At 39.0% G+C, this 19155-nt stretch overlaps 1 protein-coding gene across 1 annotated transcript in view; it reads left to right on the forward strand.

The window, feature by feature from the left end:
• pdss2 (prenyl (decaprenyl) diphosphate synthase, subunit 2) overlaps positions 1-19155 on the forward strand; it is a 48998-nt gene that overhangs the window by 8749 nt on the left and 21094 nt on the right. Inside the window, exons 2-3 of the mRNA XM_047393244.1 lie at positions 357-491; positions 13682-13880. Coding sequence (XP_047249200.1) covers positions 357-491; positions 13682-13880 — 334 coding nt within the window. The remainder of the gene's footprint in view (positions 1-356; positions 492-13681; positions 13881-19155) is intronic.

Consider the following 19155-nt stretch of genomic DNA (forward strand, 5'->3'; position numbering starts at 1 on the left):
AAGTATGTTTCTCCATAGTCAGTGTGGAAAATATAAAGATAAACAAAAAACAGAATCCCTTTGAAAACCAGCCATAAAAATGTGATTTTCTCAAACAAACAAAAAACATGTTGATAAATTTGAAAAGCCGACTAAACGTGTGGCTAGGGGAAGAAAAGTGATTTATGCCATACAACAAATGCTAATGCAAACATATCTGATCTTCCTTCCTGTTGCGATTGTATCTGACAATAAACCTCATTCCAAACATGGAATCCAGTTTATCATGCCAGTGTGAATTTTACTCCTACATGTAGCTACAGACTTATAATGAACATGTGATTGAACCTCAGTGTTCTGATGGTGTCTCTTTGCAGAGGTTTTGTCTATGACAGCAAGAACAATCTTCAGATGAGAGGACTGATCGTGCTGCTCCTCTCCAAAGCTGCGGGACCCAGCCATGCTGCCTCAGATCCCCTAATTCAGGACATGGTCAGCGGCATCTACCCACGGTAATTCATGGCTACAGCAGAGTACACGAATGAATAAAGTAAATGTTTGCCTGTTTCTGGATATTATTCCTCTCGCATTTTTGAGGATCTGCCATGTTTCAGCTGACATAAGAAAAAAAAACAGCCTAATCATCTTTTACAGGAAAAAATAGGTTGTACTTGTGTTTTAACAGGTTTTAGAATATTATGTTAAAAAGAGATGTTGAGTGGTATCTTTCTTTGGCTAAATAAATTCACACCAGTCTCCTACTTCCAGTCCACTGCAGCTAGTTTGTCATGTCTGTGTGGATGTTTGCTCTGCCTGAGAGGAAACTGTGGGCAGTGAACATCTGTGTCATCGCAGTGCAGGGCCATAAATGTGCTCGACAGGCAGACCGAGACAGGCGATGCCACTTTTGTCCCAGTTATGTGGCAGCTTCAGGATAAACAGGGAAATAAGATTCTGGAGTCGGGTAACTCCACCTTGTCCTCTGTGGTTATCGTCCATATCAGCTCTGCTTTATTATCTGGAGACAATGTGAGCACAGGTAGGATTGGAGAATTTACCTTTAGTAAAATAAAATAGATAAAATTAACAAATAACAAAAATTCTGATGAGTTTCAACAAAGATAAGAATGTCAAAAACAACGTTTAATCTTATTTTGAACCAGATGGTGAAAATACTCATCCTTACCATGCATGGAAACTGGATCGCAAGATAACGAAATGTAGTTCGTACAGCGTGATGTATGGAGGTTAGGATTTTTTAAAATTAGCACCCAAAAACTACAAATGTCACAAAATACAAATTTGAGCCACCCAGGCACCGACTGTATAGTCAGCAAAATCTTCCCGTTTTTGTGGTTCACTGCACCCCTTTGTGTCCAGAAACATTCCCTTTATCAATCCCGGTCTGTCTCTGGAAGATCCTTGCGTTATTCTGGCCGTAGTTCTCCTCACTGCTAACTTCATCTCAGAAAGCCATGATGTTTCCCAGAGTATCGCTGGGTTATATTCCTCCTGCTACGCTGCTTCCATCTGCAGCCTTAGGCGACTGTTCGTCTTTTTCTAAAACCAGTCCACTAACATTGAAAGTAGGTGAATTGTGGTGAGATAACGTCTTGAAGTCTGGTCGTTTAGTCATCAGATAATTTCTTTCAAAGCAAACAAAAAACTATTTTATTGTGTTTTGTAGAGCATCACGACCCGTTTCATTTTAGTGTCACAGGTAAAGGTGTGAAAAAGTCCAGCTGAAATCACTATCAATCTAATTAGCAGACTAACTGCTGTAAAAGTGGTTTAGATGTGCTTGAAATTTGCGGCTATCTTCACCTAACATGAAAATAGTATTACATGTTAGGAAAAGGCTGCTAAGAATATTACAGATGAATCCTCAAGAACCTAAAGGTGAGAGGTTCAATTCCAAAGAAGCTGCTTCGGGACCCTCGGGAGTGTCTATCTCGCTCCAGGTCTCATCCTGAGGAGGGCGTGTCTTGGTAAGATTATGTCTGGGTTCTCAGGCAGTTGTGTTTTCAAGCGATTCTGACTTCTGCTTTCTTCCTGCAGCTGTTGGTCTCAGCCTTGCAGTTTTTTTTATTTTGTTGACAGTGCAGCCTGTGTTATCATTATGCAGTCTCAACTTTTGCTTGTGGTGAGGTGTGATACTTCCATTGATCAATAAAATAATAAATATTAGAAAGGTATTATTATTATTAAACCAGGGGTTCAAACATTTTATTAAAAGTCCAAATCTGATTTCTAGATGAGGTGAATGGTCCAGAACTTGTGGTGAGCAAATAACGTTTATTAAATTTAATTATAACTGAAAAAGTAAAGAAATGGCACTTTATGCCCACCATTGTTTGTGAGATGTTGAACTGCTCTACTTTTTAACAGTAAAGTGTAATTAGCACTCAAATTTTAAAATACAATGATTAATATACACCACTACAGTACTCTTCATGCCTCAACAAATAATGTGTCTGTCTTTACTCACAGTAATGAAGTAAATGAAAGCAGCTTTAAAACAACAGAGGTAAAACCTAGAAATACCCAGGGACAGTTGTAATAATAGTGTTTTAATTGCATCGTAGATTAGTATTTGTAGCAGGTCGGTGCGAGTGTCTGAATGCACTGTGAGGAGAAGACGTCTGGGCAAAAGGGCAGCGAAGAAGCCAAAATCTTAAGCCTAATTTCCCTTAGGAATTAATAAAGTGTTAATAAAGTATTTTTGAATTGAATTGAATTGATACTGCCCACATAAAGACTGAAACTCAGGCAAATCCATGTAGCATACAGTTTACCTTCTACAAAACAGAATATCATGGAGTTATAGAGGTATATCTATATATACCTCTATAACTATATAGAGGTATATCTATATAGTTATAGTGAGATATATAGAGTTTGTTTTATATATTTTATTTGAACTGTTTGGATGTCATATTTTCAAAGCTGTAATATTTTAATTGTTATGTAATTATGTTATTCACACACATAATATAAAAGTCCTCTTGAGCTCTTGCTGCCTTTGTTGCCCACACATGATATACTGTAGAGTCTAGTTACAGAGATGCTAAAGCTCATGTGGTGATGACATCATGATGAGGATTGAGGAAAATGTGAGTTAATAGGAATGAATATCAGTTTCACAATAATCAACAATAATATTGCAATTAGATTTTTTCCTACTATAATGCAGCTGTATTTTTCAGCATGATGGAGCATTACATTACAAGGCAAAACAGAGTGGCTCAAAGATCAGAACACAGAAGCTTTGGAGTTGTGGGACCTCAGGAAACTACCCAGATCTAATAGAATAGAATAGAATAGAAATGTCCTTTATTGTCCCTTAGTGAGGAAATTCAGGTGTACCAGCAGTAAATGGAAGCATGCAGATACACACAAAGGTAAAAATGATTTTAAAAAAAACAAAAACACATATAAGAATAAGAAGTCAGAAAAATAATACTGCACAGTTATTAAAAATAGCATAATCAGATGCTTAATGCCCAAAACATTCTCATAAGCAAGGTACAAAATCCAATTCTAAAATGTGCAGCATTAAAAAAACATACACTATCACCACAGGGCATAAAGTTGCATTATTACACCGACACACTTTGCAGCTGCTGTCACTTTTAAGATAATAAATTGACATTTAAAAAGACCCTTTTAGACGTGACCTGCTGTCCCTTAATTTTATGCTAATTGAGTACATCCATGTCCTCTCTGCATCAACCCACGAGTGCTTCTCCAAACATTTTGCAGCAGGTTGTTTCAAATTTGCAGCAGTCTGGTTGAAAGATGTGCAAATAGCCAATTAAACAAGAGAGAACTTTGATTTTAAAGCCGTTAAGCGGCAACACAGATGTGTTCTACTGCATTTGACTATTTGCCTGTAGGTTGAGCTGCTATGATATGCAGGGAAAATGCCATTTAATGCTGAAACTCTGACCACATGCAGAAGAAGGAAAAATACTGATGTTTGATGTGGATACTGGAGTGTAATTAGGGCAAAGAAAACCCTTAGAATTTTATAAATATGACTTGCGAGTCAGCCAGATCCCTATTAGGCTGGTATGAGATTCTCATCGTATGACCGGCTCGATTAGAAATAGTGTTACAGTACCCACACAAAGTCTTTCTAACAAAAGTGTTTGCTGTGACCTAAATGCTTGTCTTTGAACAAAAAACAATTATTCCTAATTCAGTTATTCCCTTCAAGCATATGAGATAATGATTATTAAAGGTATGATATCTGTAATATTTATTTAACAAATTGAAGTTAAGTTTTTTTTTATCTTTATTTGAGACATTCTTTAAAGAATAAAACAAGAGTAATAAGCTGAGTTTAGCTGGTTGGTAGGCTGTCTGCTCCTGTAGCTAACATGCAGTTGGCTGTCAAACAGATGCCCTTCACACCAAACCTTTGGAAGGCTTTTCATTGTGCCAGAGTCCGGTTTCTGGAGCCGGAAATCTGTTGCAACTGCATGACTTTGTTTGGTCAACTCTAACAATTGGGTCCGTTTCTCTCCAGTTCCGAAACCCAACCAGTAAAACCAGCAAAGTACTTACCATGTGAAATAATGAGAAATGGTTAAGTATAAAATCAAGATTTAATGCCAAAATGATCAGTGTACAGAGTATACAATTGAACAGATACAGAGTGATATTCACCTTCGGTACCGGGCCCCCCTCAGCCCATCTTAGGGATGAACCGAGAGAAGCAAAGAATGGAAACTGAGTCCTGCTTTTATCCATGTCTGTTCTTAACCCTCCTAAAGGGTGTCATCCTCTTGTATCAGTTAATCCTTGACTATGTGTTGCGTCTTATGTGATCTCAACAGTTATGTTGTGTAAGCTGTAGCAGTGAGCGGTGCGGCAGATAAGCAACAAGGGCAGAGAGATTTAATTAGGGCAGCAAAGAGATGATTAGAAAAGGCCACAGAATCATACATCCATAACACAGTCTCTGTGTGAAAGCAAACCGTGCCAAACGGAGGGTGTGAATTTTCTTGCTTACTGATCCCTGGACCTATGATGGAGTATTAAGGCCAGGCTAAGAGATTTACTCTTTTTTGAATTACGAGAATAAAGTGGTAATATTATGAGAATAAGGTCGTGGGCTAATATTACCAGAATAAACTTGTAATATTACGAGAATAAAGTCTTTATATTATGAGAATAAATTGGTAATATTATGAGAATAAAGTCGTAGGCTAATATTACGAGAATAAAGTCGTAATATTACGAGAAAAAAGTAATGACAGCTCATCTTTGACAAAACAAGCAATTTCTTCTATATCCGTTTCTTCCTTTGAAACAGACAGTCATATGTCAGTCGTTTCAAGGTCTTGATACTTGTAATAATTTGATTCTTATGTGAGAAAAGATGAAGAAAGTCCTTATTTGTGAAACCAATTCTAAAGTATAACTTCACAAGATGCTCAATATTCCTCATTTTAATGCATGGAAGACTGCACATTTTATAAGAGTTGTCATAAAAGTTACGACTTTATTCTTGTAAAATTCCAACTTTATTCTCGTAATATTACCATTTCAGTGTCATAATTTCTAAAAAAAAAAAAAAACTTTAGCCTGTCCCTAATACTCCGTCGTAGAAAAGCCCAACACAAAGGTAGAATATGAGGACTCCACCTTCACTAAAGTCGGATATTTAGGATCATTATGATCAGCTACAGTGACGATGGAGGAAAAAATGGTGGACCGAAGTACAACTGTAAGTCAGTGTTTTTCAACAGCGATAAGGTTCTTAGCTCTCTCTGCAAAAAATCTAATAACTCACCTGAAATGATGTCAACCTGAGTGTAAACATCACTTGTACTGGAGGAAAATCAGCTAAAGTCTAAATCAAGTAGCCTGCAGAATCTGAGCAGCACTGATTCTCCATCTGTCAGGAAGGGTTTTCCCAGATTCAGCTTTTATGACGCATTCAAGTGCAACTTGTTGCACCGTCTTATTCAAAATACAGCACTAGTGACAATTTTAACTGGTTTTATTGTTGTATAATTATTTTATTTATCGACTAAATCAACCAAATCTTCAGTACGTTTTATACTGGGCACTTTTTTAAATTCTCTCATGTTATTCAAATTTATTCCCTGAAAAGAAAATATTTATACATTTGTTTGTATTGTCTTGATTGAAACATAACAAAAACCTACCAGACCAAATTTTTTTAAAACAAGGTACATTTAAACAGTGACTTTTAAAGTATTTTTTGTAAACCTTTACACCCCTATACCTAATAGTATTGATGGGTGGTGCTCCATTAGTTTTACGCAACGGGAAATATTCCCAAGCAGCCAAATTTGTTCTCCTTGGACTGAAGGACTGAATTTATATGGCGTTGGTCACACTGACCACTCAGTACTCTTTTTCACTATAGCAACTAACACTCAGTCACATTCACAAGGCGCTAAACATTTATAAGCTGACTCACCAATTCATGGACAACTTTGGTTTAAATGTCTTCTAATCAACTTTCTGATTACAAGATGACCCTAAACCCACCGAGCCACTGATGCCTCATAGTAATCGAGGAAAATGTAGCCTTTTTTCAGCTAACTGAAGAGCAGTGTGCAGCATCAGGTAGGGGGGTAATGCTTCAAAAATCTATTTAAAACAACTTTTAGCAATATGAATTGTATAATTGCTGCAAAGGTAATGACACAATGCAAGTGACTGTCCACTGTCGCTACATGCTCATCCAGGAGGAGTGAATGCTGCAAGGCAGTGACTCGATGCAATCTGCTGGGTTACCTTAGGTAGAAACAAACACAGAGTAAACCTTAAAATGTGACTAAATAGGAGAAAATTGTCTAAACGTACAAATTCTAGGACATATTGAGGGGTGCAGTGTGTTCATGCAATATGAATGTAATGCTTCAGATGACACTGAGGTCTACTTGGGCCTCCTCACACGCACCAGCTGCCAGCATGAGGCTCAGGACGGGCATGTGGGTGTGTGCCAAGTGTTTTCCAGAAGTGACTGCTGTGCTCCGGGTGTCTGAAAGGCTTCTTTCTTCCTGCAAGCTGGGACATCTGTGTGGTGCAGCCATGTCTGTGTACAAGCATCCTTAATGTTTAGATTTAAAAAAAATTGTGATGGTGCTCAAACCTGGTTTGGAAGATGGTGGTGGATTACTACACAGTCGCATCACAACACGACCTGGCACACACATCAGTTTGACATCAGCTCACTGGTTCCAACACGCAGCGTTCCTCCAGTCATGAGATGGATAGTCCAAACTGAAACACACACACACAGCATGATTTGATCACCTCATTTGCACTAGTTTGCTACCTCTGTGCCTCTGCCTCCACCTCTCCTGGGCTCATTAGCACCTCGGATAATGGCGAAATAGAAGAATTGAGGGAGTTGAGGTGGGGTGGGTTTTGGGGGGTGATTGAAACCTCTGGGGGATGCTCTCCTCCCTTCTGACAGGGAGCATTTGTAAAACATTTCCCACTCCGCTCCCTGACACTGATGATTCACCAAAGCACCATCAAGATAAATAGATAGTTGGACAGATTTAAACACACTGCGCTCTTGCAGATTGTCCAACTTGCAGCCACCACACCTTTTAATTTTTTTTTTGTATCCAGTGAAAACCACGTCTGCAAACACATCAAGCTGGCTGTCTGACGGACAGGCCACCTCTTTAAATCACACACTGGGACAAATTCTGATCTGCAAGTCTGTGTTTGATGGCAAGGCAGACTGCAGAGGGAGGAAAATGGAACAGAACAGTCAGGACAAGGGGCGTGGTAAGGGGGCGTTACACCTCAGGAAGATGGTATTGGTTGCTATGCAACTGGGAACCAAAGCTATTTATACACCGGCCCCCTTGTCCCCCTTTTTCCTCCCCAAGCTCCACTGCTGCTGATGAGGGCCGCTAGATTGAAGGGTTTGGATTGTGTGTGTGCTGGGTTTCAACTGATGATGCTTTCACTGTGTGGCAGTCTTTAGTTTTTCCTTAATCATAACTATAAAAACAAAATAAGTAAATTGAGTTTGGATGGGTATTACTCAGATCCCTTCAGTTAGCATGTGACCTAATGTTTTTTTTGTATCTTGTTACAGCAGATAATTATATTTTCTCTTGTAAACTATTTTCAACACAAATTTAAAAACCTAAAACTTTCTAAACTCAATTCTTAACTTTAACAAAGCAGCAGACGTCAAATTACAAAATGAAGACGGTGAACATTCAGGATAGATATCACCATTGCATGTTTAAGGCTAATTTTGTTTCAAATTAATCCAAAATGATTTTCAATGCCAGCCGCACTGGCACAGCTGCTTGCCGTCCAGATTGTTCAGTCTCAGAGTAAGTCCTTTCAGCTGTTGCCTTATTCAGGGGTCGCCACATTAAGTCATTAAGACAAATGCCCTTCCTGTCACAATCGGGATTCGAACCCTGGTCCCTCATGTCAAAAACACAGAATGAGCCCACTACGCCACCATAACATTTCAAATGGCTTGAGGTCCTGAGTTTGAATGGGCCACTGGGCCAACATCTTGATCATTTTCTTATTCTGTTGTAGATGCTGTGTTTGGAACCATTGTTCTGTTGATGACCCAGTTTGGACCAGGCTTCAGCTGTTGGGACAGATGTTTTCTGTAGAATCATAAACTAGTAAACCTTTTCAGGCTGATGGTCAGAAACAGTTGTTTATGAAAGATCGTTGCTGATGTCTTTTCATTTTGGCATTGTATTAAAACCCTACTTTAGGCTCCAAGTCCAATTGCTTTTATAGATATTGGTAAACTGATGATGACAATTACAATCATGTGAAAAACATTGGGACACCTCATTAAATATTCAGTTCCTTATTAGGAAATGCTCTCGTATTAATGTCTAAACGTATTGTTTCGTCTCTAAAACATACGTTTACACATAAAAATATATTTTTTAATGTGTTTTTTAGCCTGCTTCAAGTCAGCCCACAGCATCTCATCAAGAACAAAGATCTGGGCTTGACTCTAAGCCACTTTTTGGTGGGTTTTCTAGTATGTTTTGGGTCACTGACATCATGCTGCAAGACCCATTTCTGCTCCTGCTTTATTTTGTCAGACAGTCTCACATTTTCCCCGTCAACCTCTGATACATAGTAGAATTCATGGTGGTCTCTATAATGGTGAGTTGGGTAGGTCCTGCTGCAGCAAAGCACACCCAAACCCTGACACCTCCAGCTCCATGCTTCACAGCTGTCATTAGCTTCTTTTCCTGGAATGCTGTATTTTATTTGTTCTAAAGATTTCCTTTGTTCTTATGTCCAGATAATTTGATTTTAGACTCATCTGTCCAGAGAACATTATTGCAGTACTCCTGGTCTTTGTGGCCCACTTTCTGAAGGCCTAAGGCAGCTTTTTTGATCTCATCATGTTCACTTTAACAGGCAGGAGCACCGTAAACCAAATGTCTGAGGTTCCTTCAGAATGCTGAATAACAATGTTTTAAATACAGGTCCTTCTCAAAATATTAGCATATTGTGATAAAGTTCATTATTTTCCATAATGTCATGATGAAAATTTAACATTCATATATTTTAGATTCATTGCACACTAACTGAAATATTACAGGTCTTTTATTGTCTTAATACGGATGATTTTGGCATACAGTTCATGAAAACCCAAAATTCCTATCTCACAAAATTAGCATATTTCATCCGACCAATAAAAGAAAAGTGTTTTTAATACAAAAAACGTCAACCTTCAAATAATCATGTACAGTTATGCACTCAATACTTGGTCGGGAATCCTTTTGCAGAAATGACTGCTTCAATGCGGCGTGGCATGGAGGCAATCACCCTGTGGCACTGCTGAGGTCTTATGGAGGCCCAGGATGCTTCGATAGCGGCCTTTAGCTCATCCAGAGTGTTGGGTCTTGAGTCTCTCAATGTTCTCTTCACAATATCCCACAGATTCTCTATGGGGTTCAGGTCAGGAGAGTTGGCAGGTCAATTGAGCACAGTGATACCATGGTCAGTAAACTATTTACCAGTGGTTTTGGCACTGTGAGCAGGTGCCAGGTCATGCTGAAAAATGAAATCTTCATCTCCATAAAGCTTTTCAGCAGATGGAAGCATGAAGTGCTCCAAAATCTCCTGATAGCTAGCTGCATTGACCCTGCCCTTGATAAAACACAGTGGACCAACACCAGCAGCTGACACGGCACCCCAGACCATCACTGACTGTGGGTACTTGACACTGGACTTCTGGCATTTTGGCATTTCCTTCTCCCCAGTCTTCCTCCAGACTCTGGCACCTTGATTTCCGAATGACATGCAGAATTTGCTTTCATCCGAAAAAAGTACTTTGGACCACTGAGCAACAGTCCAGTGCTGCTTCTCTGTAGCCCAGGTCAGGCGCTTCTGCCGCTGTTTCTGGTTCAAAAGTGGCTTGACCTGGGGAATGCGGCACCTGTAGCCCATTTCCTGCACACGCCTGTGCACGGTGGCTCTGGATGTTTCTACTCCAGACTCGGTCCACTGCTTCCACAGGTCCCCCAAGGTCTGGAATCGGCCCTTCTCCACAATCTTCCTCAGGGTCCGGTCACCTCTTCTCGTTGTGCAGCGTTTTCTGCCACACTTTTTCCTTCCCACAGACTTCCCACTGAGGTGCCTTGATACAGCACTCTGGGAACAGCCTATTCGTTCAGACATTTCTTTCTGTGTCTTACCCTCTTGCTTGAGGGTGTCGATAGTGGCCTTCTGGACAGCAGTCAGGTCGGCAGTCTTACCCATGATTGGGGTTTTGAGTGATGAACCAGGCTGGGAGTTTTAAAGGCCTCAGGAATCTTTTGCAGGTGTTTAGAGTTAACTCGTTGATTCAGATGATTAGGTTCATAGCTCGTTTAGAGACCCTTTTAATGATATGCTAATTTTGTGAGATAGGAATTTTGGGTTTTCATGAGCTGTATGCCAAAATCATCTGTAATAAGACAATAAAAGACCTGAAATATTTCAGTTAGTGTGCAATGAATCTAAAATATATGAATGTTAAATCTTCATCATTACATTATGGAAAATAATGAACTTTATCACAATATGCTAATATTTTGAGAAGGACCTGTATGTGCACCTAATGGGATGTGGTTAGGGATGCACCGATATGAGAATTTTGGCAGATATCGATATCCATCATAAATATTGCTGTTATGGCTGATAACCGATATTTATCTATATCATATTTATTTTCCTAGCCTTTTTACTCCATGAAAAAATTACCATAACGCTGACATTGCTTCTTTGCTTCAGTTAAACATCCCACAATCCTGCACTGTATCACTATTACTGTCACATGATCACACAAACACCACATGGCCAACCCCCTCAGCAGGATGGAAATAAACACTGGTAAATATCAACCCAGTTTCACTTAAGGGACTGATATGTTAAAAAATGACTAACTTTGGCCAATTCTGATGTTAATGCCAATATATCGTACATCAACTGGTTAATTGTTTAGTTACATTACTTGAATTTCTCAGGATTGTCAAGTTTATTAAATATTCTTATTTCCAAGTGTGTTTCTTTAAAGGGCAGTCCCGGTTTTTTACACATTAGTGTATGTCTATTAAATTAGTTTTCTTAAATCCTGAGGAACCAGCAAGGATGCACTTACAATGCTAAACTCGTGTTTGAGAGTTTTATCCTGAGGATGTATAAGTCTCTGTCACGGTGTTCTTAGGTTTGAAATATATTGGGAAATGGTTTGGAGAAAATCCATCTGAAAAAATAAATAGACAGTTCTGTAAATATGGCAGAAAGAAACCTCAACAGTAAAAGAGGGGATATCTACTTTGACAAATCCCAACAATTGATCGTTTACATGAAAAACAACAAGTTGAAATGTGTTAATCGCAATCACGAATGTTCTGATGAAATAGTCATTCTAAGGTCAGCTTGGAATTAAAGTTGTAAACCTATATGACCTAAAATCATAATGTTTTGTTCTTCTTATTGTAACAACTCAGTCTCCTCTTGAAGTGTAGCCATCACTTTGATTCACCCTGAGAGCGTAAGGCTGTCAGTCTGTTAATTTGCTCCTATTTGAGCCTTGAACTTATTAAGTCTCTTGGGGAGCGACACTGTTATTGCCATGCGCCACCAAGCACCGAAACCAACCAGACAATGGGTGTGATTGAGGCGCAAAATACATGACATTATTGAATTTTAATCACATCTTTTTCACATGGAGAGTGAAGAATGGCAATTACCTGTCTGCGAGTGCGTATATAGGAAGGCGTCGTAGCTCGGAGCAGCCGAGCGGCTCATCAGGTTTTCACGGCGGCTGAAAGAAGGTGGTAAGTGGCTATCAGCACACCCGACCCTGTCTGGATGGATCCCTCCTGTCGCCGCGTGGCGAGCTCCTTCCATATGGAGAGAGGCCTAATTATCCCCCACCAATGACTGAATCAACATTTGATTATAGCCTCCCTTAGGCTGTTCTAAAAGACTATTTAAACACCACTGTTGTGTTGTTTTTTGTCCCTCTCCTCATAATCAAGAATGGCTGTTATCTGATAATAATAAGTTTAATTTCTTTTTTTATGCAACAGATCTCTGACATATCTCATGGTTTTATGCCCTGGAGGAGGATGATTAAAGTTTTGAGGAAAGAATTAGAGATTTTTAACATTTGTCTGAAAATGTTTCTCTGGATCTGAACATTCATGATCACATTAATATTTTTGTTGCAGTTTATTTCACCAATTGAACATCGTTGAAAAGTGAAACGCATCTATTATATATATTCATTATACATTGAGTGAAATATTTTACTCATCTGTTTTCCTTAATTTTCAGTAATATGACTTATAGCTAATGAAAAGCAAAATTTGTTTCCCAGAAAATTTTTATATTAAATAAGACCAAATTTTTCAAATTTCTATATTTTTAATACAAGAAATGTTCACTGACTGAAGGGTTTGTTCTTTTCTGCCGCAGGTTTTCCTTCTGCTCAACTTCATTTATAAGCTTGGATTGAGGCCGTGTTAACAGGCAGCTTCTTTAGCAATGGCTTTTTATGGCTTTACCTCTGCGTTAGAGGTGTCAATGACTGAAAACTGTCAAGTCACAAGTTTTCCTCATGAATGTAGGCCATAACATAACCTTTCCATAAAAAATCCAGAAAAGATAATTGGAAAAGAAGCAGGCTGTTCACCGATTGTAGTATCCAAGGATATTAATGGAAAGATAAGTGGAAGAAACACAAAATTCTCTTTTTATTGGTCTTATGAATAAATTATGTACATTTTCTGAGAAATGTAATTTGGGGTTTATTAGCTGTAATCATCAAATTTAATAGTAAACCCTTGGAATATATCACAATGTGTAATAAATTTGATTTTCACTTTTTACAATTGAATTTCCGAAATAAGCAAATTCTTGATGAAGTGCTAAATGATGTGATACATCTGTGCGTTTGTCAAATGAAAAAGTGTAAAAGTGTTTTATGGAATATTTTTCTCTTTTGCACATTAGAAGAAAAGGCATTATACGTTCTCTCTTGTATGTTGTAAACTTGCAAAAACAGTTTTTTTTCAATGGTGTCTGCCAAAAAGCTCTTTGCCTGTCAAGCGTCAGGAGCACCTCTTTTAAAAAGCAGAACAAGAAAAGCTGTGATTTTTTTTTTTTCTTCTTTTTATTTATTCATTTTTGTTTGTTTGTTTTGTAGCCAGAGGAACCTGGCAGAAATCACAGAGCTGATTCACACAGCATTCCTGGTGCATCGAGGGATCGTAGATCTAAAGGAGTGGACCATCTCAGACGGGCCCCTGAAGGACATGGAGTTTGGGAATAAGATGGCCGTCCTGAGCGGCGACTTCCTGCTGGCCAATGCTTGCACAGGACTAGCCCAGCTCAACGACACTAAGGTAGACTGATAAAGACATGGGGAACTATCTGACCTGACGTTTTTGATTTATACAGCCCTGGACTTTTTGATAGAAGAAATTTAGAAGTATTAAAAAGATGCTGCCACAAAATGGTATTGGACTTCACATTTTGTTTTAAAAACAATCAGATTATGAGTTACAAGGAGAATACATAAAATGGTTATTTGCACACACCGTGAATGCGTAACTACGCGCACAGCCAGAGATGGACTCCATTCTGGAGAAGTCCAGAACAGCAGTTTACTCCAGGTCGACCTGCCTCCATCAAAGTTACACTGAGCGCCTCAAACAGGGATAATTTCAGAGCAACCATGGAGCCAACTGGAGAGGGGGAGCCTGGTGGGTGTGTGTGTTCAGGAACAGGTGAGCGGTATAACCCAGGAGAAGATAGCGGTAAAATCTGAATGCTGACTCGGAATGGGCTAATTGTAAGTTACAGCTAATCACTGATTCACCCAGCAAGACATGAGGTGGAGGTTCACTCTAATGAGCATCTTCAGGGTCATGATGAGGAACTTTCACCTGAGCTACTGGTGAAGGTAAATGATCTGGCTATGATAGAAAACAGTAGCAACCTTCTCTGTGAGATTCTAGCCGGTTTTGCATCATAATGTGAACATATCTGGTCCTTCAGTCAAAATAAAAGCATTTAATCCTAACGTAGCTGAACACATTAAAAGTCCTTCAGATCAACACATTGATCTCATGGCTGCAGCCAGTCTTATAGTCTAGTTCTACATGTAGACAGGAAAAAGTGTTGCTCAATAAACCAGGAAAATATCTCCTGTTTCCAGTAAGATGTAGTAGAACGTATAAAAGTAAACCTCCCTATTCTCTTTCATATCTTCTGTGCTGATTCTAAACATACAGCTCTGGGTTTAAAGATGCAGTATAATTAAGAAATATATCATAGCAATTAATCACAGGTGGACCATTGATTAGTTAAATATTTTATTTTTCTGAATACACATGTAATATTATATAAACTAAACTAAGTAAACAAGAATACAGTTTTACTGAAGGTGAGACATAAATACCATATGTATACAGTTATTAATAACTGTAATATTAGTACTGATAAGGTCCAGGATGAGGCTCTATGCTATATTTTAAACACCACAAGTTAACACCCTTTCCACTCAAAGTGTTTAATAGTAAGAACTGAACTAATGTCTCTTATGCTCAGTGCAGAACAAAAGACCGTGTTGAAAAATGTTTTTTATTATTTTGGGCAGGCCAAATTTCTTCAGAAGTGGAATGAATAGCTGAAAAGATGGCGGTAAAAGAGAATAGGTTCATAAAAGAAGGAACAATTTTAATAAAATGTTTTGAAAGCTCTTGGCATAATAAAATTAATTTGTTTTAGGATTTTACCATTTGACTAAGATTTAGGAAAATCAACCTTATTCCACTTTCCTTTTTTGAAATATAAGAATAAAGACAATGGAGCCTCAGGAGTGGAACGCTTTGATGAGAATGTAATGTTTAAAAATGTAATTTATGTAGATGACAAAAGAAACACATTTATCTGGCCCAAAATAAACATCTCTGAGTTTAAGAAAAACTTTTGTCAGCAAAAATTCAGATTAAGTTCCTTTCTAAATTACTCAAAATGTGTCATTATTTGCTTCAGCAAAATGGTTTTACATCAGGTCTAAACTCTGTTTCTCCTTATCCTTCACTCAGCTTCTAACAAATATAAAAAGTGAAATTATTGCAAACCTTTTCTGTTTGATTCACAGTAATTTACATTCAGTAAAACCAGCCGAGACAGAGAACTGGTACAATATGTCCTATATTATTTAAATTTTAAATGACCTATAAATTGTCTTATTTAAATCTAAACATAAATATATAAATATAATATAATATAAATATTTTGTATTTGGGCTAAAGCCCCCAATGTTTTGAGACCCTAAAAAAAAATATATATATATATATATATATGTACAGTGGAGAGAACAAGTAGAACAAGTATTTGATGTACTGCAGGTTTTCTACTTTGAAGGTTTTCCCACTTCCACAGCATGTAGAAGTCTTTCATTTTTATTATAGGTACTTTTCAACTGTGAGTGACGGAATCTAAAACAATAATCCAGAAGTGTGATTTTTAAGTAATTTGCATTTTATTGCTTAAGTATTTGATCACCTATAGTAAACAAAAAGTGTGAAATAACTTAACATTTTAATATTTTAGAACCTTCAAAATAGCCCTGCTTGGCTTTGATTACTGCTTTGCTCTCCTAGCATTCTCTCCATGAGCTTCATCAGGTGGTCACCTAAAATGGTTTTCCAAAGAGTCTTGAAAGAACTTCCCAGAGGTTCACCGGAGTCACTGAGCAACGGCCAAAGGTTAATATTTCAGTCCTCACAGCAAAGGGTGGCTACTTTAAGGAATCAAAAATATAAAACATATTTAAAGTTCTTGCTACGTAATTGCATATGTGTTCATTCACAGTTTTGATGCCTTTAGTGGGAATCTATGTACAATGTAAATAGTCATGAACATAAAAAAACATTAAATGAGAAAGGCGTTCAAAAACTTTCGACCGGTAATGTATATATATGGGTGCAGGCATTTTAGGCAGCTACTGATTATTTTAGTTTTCAACTCCCATCTTTAAAATATCCCGCGTCATAGCTGAGGTCCCAGAGAAAAGGTACTTCATTTTTAGTTAAATATCTATAATCTGCTACATTTCCATAAGTGTCTTCATATGTAAACTTGACATTTTCCTCCCAGTGTTATTTTTTTCAGCGGTTCTTAGCTCATGTCTGACCTACACAGGCCTTATTGAGAACATCTCAGAGGAGATTACATTGATTGGAACATAGATCTAAATCATCACAGAGCTCAGTTCACTTTATTTAGTAAAACTTGTCATTGATTGAAACATATACCTCCTCCTCTCATTCAAACCCTGAGCTGTATTTGTGACGTCCACTGTCAGCCTCAGCTCCTGTCCAGTGAAATCAGCATTTTTAACACTGGGTTTCTCACCGTCATTAATAACAGCAAGTCTGTGAGTGCACAGCGGATGGTGAATGGACAGCAGATTGTGTACAAACAGTCTGTACACAACAGCAGAGTGTGTACGGCAGAGTTCACAGCGGTTGTGAGGCCGCATAGGAGAGATGTGCTCTGCTATATATAATTTCTGTGTCCAAGGCTGTGAAAAGGTTTCCTGTCGCTCCTCCGGTGATGCGCACATAAAGGTACATATACAGAACAGCTCACGTCTGTGTGTGTGTGTGTGTGTGTGTGTGTGTGTGTGTGTGTGTGTGTGTGTGTGTGTGTGTGTGTGTGTGTGTGTGTGTGTGTGTGTGTGTTTGCAAACAGAGAGCGTGTATGGCTTCTCTGTCTAGCTCAGTGTTGCCAGATTGGGCGGGTTTCCGCCCAATTGGGCTTCTTTTGAACACGGGCTGGAAAAAATAGCTTTGGGCAGGTTGCTAAAATGTGAGCTGCTTTTTACAACATATTTCGCTGGTTTTCAGAAATTATTCACAGAAACATTGCTATCAAAATACCTGTCATTGTGTGGCAGAAAAGTAAAAACGTACACATTTCAATAAAATGTTATCCTTGCACCTATATCATTTGTTCATTTATTTTCAAATGTAGAGAATCCCGGATACAAGCGGCTGAAATTAGCTTCTTCTGCAGGGTGGCCGGGCACTTCCTAAGAGATGGGGTGAGGAGCTCGGCCATCTGGGAAGAGCTCGGAGTAGAGCCGCTGCTCCTCCACTTTGAGTCAGCTGAGGTGGCTGGGGTATCTGTTGCGGTTCCCCCCTGGACGCCTCCCTCGGGAGGTGGTCCAGTCACGTCCCAGCTGGAGGAGGCCCAGGAGATGTTCCAGGACACGCTGGAGGTACTGTATCTCTCGGCTGGCCTGGGAACGCCTCGGAATTCCCCCAGAGGAGCTGGAGGAGGTGACTGAGGAGAGGGAAGTCTGGGCGTCTCTGCTGAGACTACTGACCTCGCGACCTAGTCCCGAATAAACGGAAGATGACGCGACGAAATAAGAATCTGTCAGACATGACATCGTGAATTAGTAATAGTCATTGGTAAAAGTTAATTGGTTAATAGATAGCGCTGCAAATGGAATCTGCCTGCATTCAACACCTGGTAGCAGAAGATGAGTCTATAGAGGAAGTGCATTCCTAATAAACCTCTGAATTCAAAGTTTGGCCTCATACGTGTAACCTTTAACTTATTTGCAAGTCAATCAACCATTTAGTAATATTTCTTTCCTCTGTGTTTATTTTCAGCCGTGCATATGCTTGTGAAAATGGAGGAACACCACTTGCACTGCATGCAGAATGTAAAAGAAAATGGGGATGTATGTAATCGGCAGAAATGACAGTAGACGACCCCCCCTCCCAAAAAAAAGAAAGAAATGCAGTTCATACGTGCACTAATGGGAGATGACATTGATTAAGACACAATAGTGGAGTATGTAGCTTTGTGACAGACTATTAGGCGCTCGGTGCATCATGTGCTACCCAAAGATATGCCTGTTTAAAACTCATCAAAATGTGCGCTGTTCAGAACTGATTGACTACACTATATTGGCACACTGTATTGGCAGGCTGATATTATCGGCCTCCAGAGTCAGTACTTTCCAGAACCGTTTGCTGCACTTGCAGCTACAAGTCTTTTAGGAAACCATATTTGCACACCTAGAGATTTCCCTGCTATAAAATACACCTCCACACCCGCTAAGCTGAAGATAGGCATTCCCACAGCATGATGCTGCCACCACCATGCTTCACCATGGGAAGGGTGTGTTCAGGGGGATGTCCAGAATTTTTTTGGCCACACATAGCGTTTTGCATCGGCCAAAAAGTTTGATTTTGGTCTCATCTGACTAGAGCACTTCTTCCACATGTCTGCTGTGTAGGGGACACAGCAGACATGTGGAAGAAGTGCTCTTGTGGCTTGTGACAAACTGAAAAACTGCACACAGAACTTGTTTTGGTTTTAATGATGCTGTTTGTTTAGGGCTTCTTCACCCAATCTTTAAGGCCTTTTCTTCTGTAAAGAAAACCTGTATTCATACATTTCTGTGATGCCCTATAACATCAAAATCCAGCTTTAACATTTGTGGCTGGAAGGTGAGATTCTGTGAAAAAGTTCAAGGGGTATAAATGCTTTTGCAAGGCTCTGTAAATGTCATCAGGAGACTTTCACGTTCAGTGTTCAGCTTGTGAACCACAAGTCGAATCTGCTGCCTAGTTGGTAACACATCGCTGA

Source organism: Girardinichthys multiradiatus, chromosome 19, assembly GCF_021462225.1.
Source record: "Girardinichthys multiradiatus isolate DD_20200921_A chromosome 19, DD_fGirMul_XY1, whole genome shotgun sequence".
In the NCBI taxonomy this organism is placed as follows: domain Eukaryota; kingdom Metazoa; phylum Chordata; class Actinopteri; order Cyprinodontiformes; family Goodeidae; genus Girardinichthys; species Girardinichthys multiradiatus.